The 11762-nt window shown below is 37.9% G+C and overlaps 1 protein-coding gene across 2 annotated transcripts in view; it reads right to left on the bottom strand.

The window, feature by feature from the left end:
• Positions 1-3507: 3507 nt before the first annotated feature.
• LOC136158246 (cytochrome P450 2C19-like) overlaps positions 3508-11762 on the bottom strand; it is a 28133-nt gene continuing 19878 nt past the window's right edge. For both annotated transcript variants that reach the window (XM_065920035.1, XM_065920036.1), the window contains 3 exons: positions 8195-8382; positions 4498-4639; positions 3508-3689 (listed from right to left, as the gene is read on the bottom strand). In XM_065920035.1, coding sequence (XP_065776107.1) covers positions 3508-3689; positions 4498-4639; positions 8195-8382 — 512 coding nt within the window. The remainder of the gene's footprint in view (positions 3690-4497; positions 4640-8194; positions 8383-11762) is intronic.

Here is an 11762-nt window from a genome sequence, read left to right as displayed (position 1 = left end):
TAAAATTCCATTGTGTATATGATGTTAGCTGTTGGTTTGTCATAAATAGCCTTTACTGTCTTGAACTATGTTCCCTCTGTACCAAGTCTGTTGAGAGTCTTTTTTTTAAAATCATGAATGGATATTGAATTTTGTCAAATGATTCCTCTGCATCGGGGAAGATGATCATGTGATTTTAACACTTTAATGTGGTAATGTGGTATATCACTTTGATTGATTTCTAGGTGTTGAATCATCCTTACATCCCTAAAATAAACCCCACTAGATCATGCTATATGGTCATTTTTATGTATTGTTGAATTCAGCTAATATTTTGTTCAGGATTTCTTTTCTTTGTTCATCAGGGATACTGACCTGTAGTTTTCTTTTTTAGTAGTGTCTTGTTTTGGTATCAAAGTAGTGATGACCTCACACAATGAGTTTGGAGGTGTTCTCTCCTCTTCGGTTTTTTGGAATAGTTTGAGAAGGATAGGTATTAATTATTTTTTTCTGCCTGTGCTGTGCAGCTTGTGGGTTCTTAGTTCCCTGACCAAGAATGGAATCTGATCACCATCGCTGAAAGCACTAAGTCCTAATCACTGAATCACCAGGGAATTATCAACTATTTTTTAAATGTTTGGTAAAATTCCCCTGTGAAGCTATCTAGTCCTGAACGGCTGTTTGTAGGTGGATTTTTTTTTTATTACTACTTATTCAATTTCAATACTAGTAATTAACCTGTTCTGATTATCTATTTCTTTTTGATTTAGTACTGGAAGATTATATGTTTCTAGGAATGTATCCATTTCTTCTAGGTTGTCCAGTCCATTGGCAAATAACTATTGGTAGTATTCTCTGATGAGTCTTTGTATTTCTGTGATATTGGTTGTAACTTCTCAATGATTTCTAATTTTATATGTTCCACTCTTAATTTCCATAAGGAGTCTGGCTAAAATTTTATCAATTTTCTTTTCATTATAAAAAAACCGAATTCTTGGCTTTGTTGGTCTTTTCTATCATTCTTTTAGTCTCTGTTTTACTTATTTCCACTGTGATTTTTATTAATTCCTTCTTTATGCTGACTATGGGCTTTGTTTGATTTTTATAATACCTTTATATGGCACCATTGTTCAATATTCCATGATTCACACTAATCAGTGACTTTCAAAATAAATATTAATACAGTTAATAGTTACAGTGCCAACTTATTAAACTGGAGTCAGAAAAGTTTGGTTCTGTAACATTTAGAATTTAAGTGAATCCATGTCTCAGGGAACATTTTAACCAGGACAAACCAAAATACTACTTTCCTGTCTAAATCACATGGCTCTAACTCTAATAGAACCAGACCAGCTTCTTTTGAATAAAAAAGCTATCACTCTCTTGGAGTAACCATTTTATTCCCTGAATAAGGGGTGTCCTGCTTGGTACCTCCTTCCTTCTATGTGCACTTCCTCTCCCAGATGTGGGAAGTTTTCTGCCATTGTTAATTTTAACAAGCTTTCTGGTCCTTTCTCTTTCTCTCTTCTCTATGACTCCTATACTGCATGCATTGATCTACTTGATAGTGTTCTATAAGTCCCTTAAACTTCTTTTCTTTTTCTTCCTTTCTTCTTTTTTCTCTCAACTGAATAATTTCCAATGACTTATCTTCAAGTTTGCTAATCTTTTGTTCTGTTTGATCTAGTGTATTGTTACCTTCTCTAATGATTTTTTTTTAATACAAAAAATACTCTTCAGCTCTATGACTTCTGTTTCATACCTTTAAATTTTCTGCCCTGTTGTTGAAATTCCTACTTCATTTCTTTGCTGTTCTCCAGACCCCAGTGATCAACTTCATGACTCGTTTTGAATGATATTTTAGGTCGATCATACATCTCCTGTTTCTACGTTTTCCGTGACTCTCTGCGTTGCGGTTTGCACATTAGACAATAGCCAGCTTCAGTCTTCACTGACTAGTCACATGGAGAAGAACTTCACCAATCAGCTCAGCCAGAGACTCTGGAGGTCTCTCAAACCTGTGTGCTAGTCCAGCCTGCTTTTTATTTTCTAGAGACTCCCAGGTATCTACAGCTTGCTGAGTCCTTTCAATGCTCCAAAACAAGTAACACAGAGGCCAGTTCCTCATGAAGTTCCCCCTCAGCTGTGAGAGGTTGGAATGCCAGATGTGCATGCCAACTCCTTTGCTCCTCAAGGAGAAGCTGAGAGCTGGGAGGGGGATTCCTGCCCAGTTATATGGCACATTTCTGGGCTTGGTAGTCATGGTGAGAGAGGATCTGCTTCTCTTTCTGGCTTTGATGTGGTTAGGTTCACATTCACTAAGGGTGCAGAAGTCTTTCAACTAGTTTTTGGATTTTTACAAAGAATTTATCCATGTGTTGTTGTGAATTAATGTGCCCATTAGGAGAAGGAAAGTTCAAGTCTTCCTATTGTGCCATGTTACTGATGTTACTCTTTTGTGTGTGAATTTTGACAGATTGTGTGTGAAATTAAGCTATATCATTGAACTTCTCAAACTGGTGGGCATACAGCTTCATAATAATCCCTTATTATCCTTTTAGACCCTGATGCTGGGAGGGATTGGGGGCAGGAGGAGAATGGGACGACAGCAGATGAGATGGCTGGATGGCATCACCAACTCAATGGACATGAGTTTGAGTAAACTCCGGGAGTTGGTGATGAACAGGGAGACCTGGCATGCTACGGTTCATGGGGTCGCAGAGTTGGACATGACTGAATGACTGAACTGAACTGAACTGATCCTTTTAGTGCTCTGGGACTTAAAGTTATGGTCCCTCTTTTAGCAATTATATTAATAATGTGTGTCTTCTCTTAGAGTGAGGAATAGGTTACTTGTGGGTTTATCAATTCTATTCAGCTTTTCAAAGAATTAACTTTGGTCTCATTGATTTTTATCTTGATTCCTTGTTTGCAATTTCACTGATTTCTGCTCTAATTTTCATTTGTAGTTTTCTGTGGCTTACTTTGGATTTAATTCCTTACTATCAATGATCTCAATATTTTCCTATTGAGGCACTCCTGGACACAATCTCTTTCAGTTTCAAATCCAAACCTCAAGTAACTCTAGGTGACATGCAGCCAAGAGAACTTTCCTGCTTAATCTCCCTAGTCCTCTGTGCTCATCACTATGAGACCAACATGACTTCTTTGGATTACTTTCCTTCTTTTCCTACTTGTATTAGGTACACCATAAGGAAACTGAGAACTGGCTCATTGAATTACACTTTTTATTAGGAACATGCACTGGAACAATGACTCTCCATTGCCATACACTAATCATTTTGTTCTATTTTGTATCAAACACAATAATAGATAAAACATTAGCATATGTGATGGCCAATAAAAATGTTATAGGACATGGAGAATAGCGGATATATTTCTGCAGTGAAACTACACCATAACAAGAAGAGAGACTGAGAAGGCATTCCTAAGCAGAAGATGAAGAGGAAAGGAGGTGACCAATGGTCCAGATGAGGAGTTGAAGACAACATCGTAGGAGACACCTCCTTACAGGGGAATGAAGCAGAGCTTGTAAGGAGGTGGCACAGAAGCAAACCCATTGGCAATTGGGGTGGTGTCGATGTCCTTTGGGTCAACCACAGATTTCAAAGTAAATTTTTGTAAAATTGTTGTCAGGAATAAAAACACCTCCATGCGAGCCAGGCCCTCTCCTGCACAAATCCGTTTTCCTGAAAATAATAAACACAGAGAGTACATACTCCTTGAACACTGTGTTTCTGGCTGTTAGAAAGAGTTGGCACACACATCTGGCATTCCAACCTCTCACAGCTGTGGGGGAGTTTCATGAGGAACTGGCCTCTGTGTTACTTGTCAATGGTTAGAAAGTAACCATTGATGAATGGTTGAATGGATAAATGTAAGCCACAACAGTTAGCGAGATAGACGTAGGATGGGCACACATGCTGTCTACATAGTTTCATATCTTAATGACTATCTTTATTTACACAAATTTTTAATGAGTTTTGGCACTATGCCAAGTAGTTCATTAACTATTCTCATGCAGTTTGTTATTTCATATTTTCATAAATCTTTTTCTTCTCCTGATAACACACAGTAGAGTTGTATTTTATGTTCTTAGTCTGATGTCCCCATCATCTTTATTTCTACTCCTCACAGCCCCCGTTCTCTGCTCTAACTACATCTTCATCAATCTTCAGCACATCTTGAAGTTTCAAGTTTTACAGCCCATGGTTCCTTCTGGTTAAGGTGTACTTCTCTTATATTTTCAGCACCTAGCTCAAATTTTATTTCTGAATTTGAAAGAATTGGGTCATCTTTCCAAAGCTTTGGTGACTTAGTCCAATAAAGAGCATATATCATGCAGAGGGAAAGTGTGTGGGCATTGCAATTGCTACACCTGAGTACAGGAAAAGAAGCAGTTCAACCACCCCCTGAGTGGGAATTTTATAAGAAGTTACAATTGATCCCCCCAAAGCATCTTGTCCTTTGAAGTAATGAAGGAAAAAATTTTATTACCTGCTGAGAAAGGCATGAAGTAGTCATTCTTTTTAAAGTTACCACTCTCATCCAGGAAGTGGCCAGGGTCAAACACTTCTGGGTTAGGGAATACTTTGTCATCATACAGCACAGAAGTCAGTGATACTAATACACCTGTGCCCTGGGAAGAAAAGATGAAGATAAACTGAATTATAAAGAAGTCATGGAGCTGGAAGAAATGTTATAAATTATCATTCCAATCTTATGACCTACAGATGAGGAATCCTAGGTCCAAAGAAAGACAATGGCATTTTGAGCCAGACAAAGAAGTAATAAACAAGGAATAAGCTTAAGGCAAGTGACAGTGATATTTGAAGTAGTGAGTCCATGGATCCTAGGGTATTAGACCTTATGAATCCATTCTGTTTACCATACTGGTGTCTGTGGCCATCAGCTGCTTTATTTTCCTACTTTAGTTTTCATTCATCTGATATGTGGATTCTGGTTTAAAATGGGGAGACTCGGTTAGAGCTTGGGATGTCTGGATTATAAGTTCATAAGACTTTTATAAACAGATTTCTCATCTAATTAATAATAATTTCTGTGATAATAACAATAAGTATAATAACTACTGCTAGTCTTTATCATTGCCATGTGGATTGTTTGTCTTAAGGTATATGGCAGGGTTCATTAGAGATGGATACTAGCTTAAAAACATATAGAAAGGATGAAAAAAATAGAAAAATAATTTTATAACAATTCATCTTAGGGTCACTGACTTAAACAACATTTACTTATTAATGCTAAAACTGTAGGGTGAATGATAAGCATGAAATTTACCAAGTTCTAGTACTATGCCAATCCAGTCCATCCTAAAGGGGATCAGTCCTAGGACTGATGCTGAAGCTGAAACTCCAATACTTTGGCCACCTCATGAGAAGAGTTGACTCGTTGGAAAAGACCCAGATGCTGGGAGGGATTGGGCGTGAGAAGGTAACAGGCAGGAAGTCCAGGGGTCTCCAAACGGAGGAAATAAGCTGCAAGTGTCAGACATTTTTATCTCTCTTAAGCGGCAGGAGGAAGCAAACTAGCGATAATTTTTTCCTTCTCTATACAAATTTAAAAGGAGGTTTCTCTTAAACTGCTGTGTTGCTATGACGCCTGGTTTCACCTGAAGCTAACTATTCTCAAACCTTGAGTTAACCAATACATTTTTCTTATGGAAATGCTTGCCTTAAAGCTATGTTAATATGCTATGCATTTACCCCAGACTCTAAGTTCCACCAAATGGCTCAAACTACTTGACAAACCAGAATGTTATACTCAGATATTGTTCCCCTAATCTATGCAAATGAAATTATTTGTATGGTAATCTGCCCTTCTACAAGATTCAAGTCAATCATTTTATGGCCTGGGATGAATTATCTGGTGCCAAAATTATCACAAAATGCAACTTATGGATGAGGGGCCTGGTGCCATTCTGAATTTTAAGACATTCCTTTCTTTTCATTAACAGACTGCGAGCGACTATATAACATACAGCTAAAGACTAACAGGGGGATACTCTTTCTGCCCCATTCTGATGCCTATGTCAGAAACTTTCTCCATCTCCTTTATACTTTAATAAAACTTTATTACACAAAAGCTCTGAGCGATCCAGCCTCATCTCTGGCCCCTGATTGAATTCGTCTCCTCTGGAGGCCAAGAATCCTGGCGTCTTATCGTTCAGCGACAACCTTTCAGGGGAAGGAGGAGAAGGGGACAAGAGAGGATGAGATGGCTGGATGGCATCACCAACTCAATGGACATGAGTTTGAGTAAACTCCGGGAGTTGGTGATGGACAGGGAGGCCTGGTGTGTTGCAATTCATGGGCTCACAAAGATTCGGACACGACTGAGCGACTGAACTGAACTGAACTGAGTACTATGCCTTAGGTTTTTATTAATTAAGTGCAAAAAAAAGGCCAGAACTTAGGCCATGGAAAAACCTGACAGATACTCTTTTATTATGTGAACAACAGTGCATAACCAATAACGAGGTAAGTGACATGATGTGGCCTCCCACCTTCCCAATGAAATTCAGTGGGAAATACAAAGCACCTATGTAGTTCTTTTGCCCAATCATAACTGGAATCTAATTTCTAGAGAACCAGCTTGAAGAATGTTTTACATGAGTATTGACCTGGACACTTCTCAAAGTGAAATGTACTGAAAGAAAGCAAAGAGGGCAAACAGAACTCGTAATGGAAGACTAAAAAGTAAAGATAGCCAGATTTCATGCTTGTTCTTTGGCTGGATATTGAATTAAAAAGGGGGAAAAGAAGACTATAAAGGATATTCCAGTAAAAGTGGGAAAATTTGAAATACAGGCTGGGGGGACCTCCCTGGTGGTCCAATAGTTAAGACTCATGCTTCCACTGCTTTAACATCTAAAGTTATTAATAATTTTAGTCTGTGTCAATGTCCACATTTTACTAAAAAGGGAGGTGTTATATCATTCCAAATGTCCATTAGGAGAAGGATGAACTTCCTGTTGAAGAATAAAAATATCATCTGAAACAGCATTTTCTTATTTATAACAATTGATACTCAACAAAAAGTTATTAGGCACTTCAAAGGCACAGCTAGGTGACCACAAGTAGAAGAGGGGAAGACGTATAAAATACGCCCACATTAGGGAATATTTCTCATCTCACTTTATAAGGACAACATTATCTTAATATCAGAAATCTGACAAGAAAATTTTGAGGAAGAAATATAGTAGACAAAAATTTTTACTCTAACAGAGAAGTTCTGAACAAAATGTAGCAAACCAAATTCAGCTGTGTGTATACTTATAATATGTATATTTAGTGGGAAATTGAGTCCATACAAGCATAGAAACAGTTGCAGAAATCAATGTGAAAAAATTGTATAGCAATTATAACCTACAAATCATAAAAAAAAGAGGGTAAATTTTCCTAATCTAATTTTTAAAATCTACCAAAATGTACATAAAACATACTCAGTAGTGAGAGGTTAACCTCCACTCTCTTGTAGATCAGAAATGAAGCAAAGATGAAACATGGATTTTAACCCAGATTACAGGGCAATGTATATAGAAGTTGCAATTAATTTAGAGAAGGATTATTAGTAATGACTTTAAAATTGGCAAGTTTCCTACCATTGAAATAATCAAATGATAAAAGCTGATTATATTCCCATATTCCAGAAAAAAGAAATAGAAAAGAATAAAAATTTTATAAAAGCAAGAATAATATTGAGCACCTAAGGTGAAAAAAAAACAACAAAATATTTGCAAAGCAATCAGTACCCTGAAAAATTTTGAGATAATTATAAACCCCCCAAAGCTGGAAGTATATACCATATTTATTAACACAAAGATAAAATGAGTCATGATGTTAAACCTTTCTAAATAGATCAAATATAACACTGATAAAAATCCCAGCAGAGAGCTTTGGTAAATTGACAAACTGGTACTAACATTGTTTGGAAAAGTAAACAGCTAAGATCAGAAAAATAACAAATCAGAACAAATTTGGAAGACTTACACTGCTACCTGTCAAAATCTGTTATAAAGCTTTCTAGACTAACCTGGAAACAATACACAAACCATTGAATTGCTGCACATATGATTTTTGTGCTTCTCTCATCTGTGCTCATTAAGGATTGCACCCATACCGTGAAATGGGAATGTCAAGACCACTGAAGTCACTGTAAGAGAAATCAGTCTAACCTTGGGGATGATGTAGTTTCTGAATTCAACGTCACGGGTCACCATATGGGGTAGACTGGAGGGGACCAGATCAATGTATCTCTGGATCTCGTGGACCACAGCATCCGTGTAGGGCATGTGACTTCTGTCCTGCATGCAGGGGCTCCGGTGTCTTCCAATTACATGGTCAATCTCTTCCTGGACCTTAGCTGATAAGAGATAGTATGACTAATGAAAAAAAGAAAAACGCATATCACGTTTGCATACCAATTCAGGGATCAGTTCAGTTCAGTTGCTCAGTCATGTCCGACTCTTTGCGGCCCCATGGACCTCAGTACACCAGGATTCCCTGTCCATTACTAACTCCCGGAGCTTGCTCAAACTCATGTCCATCGAGTTAGTGATGCCATCCAACCATCTCATCCTTTGTCGTCCCCTTCTCCTCCCACCTTCAAATTTTCCCAGCATCAGGGTCTTTTCCAATGAGTCAGTTCTTCGCATCAGGTGGCCAAAGTATTGGAGTTTCAGCTTCAGCATTAGTCCTTCCAATGAATATTCAGGACTGAATTCAGGGCTACATGAGGCATTATGAAGGTGTTCCAACATCATTATAAACATCAGTTAGGACTTCCCTTGTGGTCCAGCAGATAAGAATCTGCCTGCCAATGCAGGGAGCACGTGTTTAATTTCTGGTCTGGGAAGATTCCATATACTGCAGGGCAACTGAGCCCTTGCCTCGCAATTACCAAGCCTACGTGTTGTTAACTACTGAAGCCTGTGTGCCCTAGAGCCTGTGCTCCAAAACAAGAGAAGCCATCACAATGAGAAGCCTGAATACGGCAACTAGAAAGTAGTCCCCAGTCGCTAGAATTAGAGAAAGTTCATATGCAACCAGAAAGACCTAGCACAACCAAAACTAAGTGAATAAATAAACAAAAATTTTAAAAAATTCAGTTACTTGCCCAGAACTACACCCAGAAACAGAGAGAAAATGACCATAATATAGATGTATGCATGTTTCCTACAAACTAGGTTTAAGATACATCTATATGCAAAACAGAAAAAGAGACACAGATGTACAGAACAGACTTTTGGGCTCTGTGGGAGAAGGTGAGGGTGGGATGTTTTGAGAGAACAGCATCGAAACATGTATATTATTAAGGGTGAAACAGATCACCAGCCCAGGTTGGATGCATGAGACAAGTGCTCGGGGCTGGTGCACTGGGAAGACCCAGAGGGAGGGAGGTGGGAGGGGGGATCAGGATGGGGAATACATGTAAATCCATGACTGATTCATGTCAATGTATGGCAAAAACCACTAAAGTACTGTAAAGTAATTAGCCCCAAACTTATAAAAATAAATGGAAAAAAATTAAAAATTAAAAGATACATCTATACATATCTCTATATTAACATACATGATAAAACAAATGATGAACTGTTTCAAAATATAAACAGAACATAACCTCAAGTCATTATAGTCCTTGCTGAAAGAAAAATAGGAATCAGATGTTAATTTTTAATAATATAAATTATTATATTTTTTAAAATAAAAATTCTTATATAATTTTTCCATAAATATAAAAATAATATAGAGGTAGAAAAGTTAAATTATGCTTGTTTTTGTGTATTTGTACAATTTGCAATGGTACTCTTTTCATCTTCCGATTTCCATAAGCCACCACACTGAGTATACTAGCAGTTTCTTCTGAAATTGATGCTATATTTCTAAATAATATTTCACTGTTTCTATTTTTAACATACTTATTTCTAGACAATATTGTCCTAAGGGAGATGAGAATTTATTAGTATAGCTCCATCTCCACTTAATACAGAACACACATAACACACATAATTCCTGTTACTCCATCTCCCCAATATATTTAGATCACAACTTTTGGCTGTTAGAATTTCATTTTATCATCATTCTGACTACATAAACAAAGCTTCCTAATCAGAAAACTATGATTGTGTTTCATTTTTTGTATTTTTTTGGACTTAAATATGTCATTTTATTTCATCTTATAAATTTCTGCACCTTGATCTAGAACTATTTCCAAATGCTGAGATAAATATTTCAAACTCCAAATAATAATTTCCCTTTTATAAGGAAATCTCAGATCATCAATCACTTCTCTTTTGTTTGGTGTCTCCCTTCATAGCTGCTTTATCTATCTAATCCATTTTGAAGTGGATATTTTCTATGCCTGATACCTAGCAATAGTCCTGACATTTTCATTCTCCTTCATGAGTTCCCAAGATTTCTGGAGTCATGACTTCCTATGACATGACTTCAGGCATTTGGATGAGAAAAGGGAAAGAGTGGGTAAGAATTTTGTCAAACATACTGGTCTGAAAATACCCTTTATAAAATCAATACCCAGTTTGATAGTTGCTCTTGAATTCTGATGCTGTTGTGAACTCTAATCCTTTATCTATGACCTGCTAAATTTCTCTGTAAGTTTTTGTGATTTTCTCTTTTACCTTGGTGTTCTGAAGTTTCACAATCTTCTGTCTGGGAGTGAATGTTTTTATTTCATTCACTCTGCTAGACACATTAAAAGAATTATCTATCTACATGGCACTATTTGGAGGTCTTTTCTCCAGAGTGTTCACTCTCTGGAATTTTTCTCTTGCTGCTGAATTTCAGGAAGCAGGATACAGAAAGGAGCTGAGTCTGAATTCAAGATGTGGATTCTTCCCTACACTTTCTTCCACGCTGTGACCTCACTGTTTCCTCCTTTCTCTGCCCAGTGTCCTGGGCATCGGGCCTTTTAGATTCCACTTCTCTAGAGATTAAACCTCTCTCATCCTATTGGGGGAACACAGTGATCTGATAGAGTGAAGTGTTAGTCTGTCAGTCATGTCCCACTCTTTGTGATCCCATGGACTGTATGTAGCCTTCCAGGTTCCTCTGTCCATGGAATTCTCCAGGGAAGAATACTGGAGTGGATTACCTTTCCCTTCTCCAGGGGATCTTTCCGACCAGGGATTGAACCTGGGTCTCCTGCATTGCAGTCAGATTCTTTACCTTCTGAGCCACTAGGGAGTTGTCAAAGAGTTGTGGCTAGGTGAGCTACTTTTATCAGCCTTTGTCTCCCTCTATTCTGTTTGACACCTGCTACTTCTAAATGCTGAAACTTACAGGATAGTAGGGATATAAATAACTTTTCCTAATTATGTATCTTCCTTTTCTGATATTTAGGACACAACTTAATCTTCTCTGTGCTGTGCTTAGTCACTCAGTCATGTCCGACTCTCTGCGACCCCAAGGACTATAGCCCACCAGGCTTCTCTGTCAATGGGGATTCTCCAGGCAAGAATACTATAGTGGGTTGCCATGCCCTCCTCCAGGGGATCTTCCCAACCCAGGGATCGAACTCAGGCCTCCCGCATTGGAGGTGGATTATTTATCATCTGATCTACCAAAGAAGTCCAAGAATATTGGACTGAGCAGCCTATCCCTTCTTCAAGGGAATCTTCCTGACCCAGAAATCAAACCAGGGTCCCCTGCATTGCAGGTGGGTTCTTTACCAACTGAGCTACCAGCGAAGTATCTTCCTTTTCTGATATTTAGGATACAATGTCA

This window comes from Muntiacus reevesi, chromosome 2, assembly GCF_963930625.1.
Source record: "Muntiacus reevesi chromosome 2, mMunRee1.1, whole genome shotgun sequence".
In the NCBI taxonomy this organism is placed as follows: domain Eukaryota; kingdom Metazoa; phylum Chordata; class Mammalia; order Artiodactyla; family Cervidae; genus Muntiacus; species Muntiacus reevesi.
The sequence above is the reverse complement of the archived record's forward strand: the minus strand, read 5'-3'. Positions and strand labels throughout refer to the sequence as shown.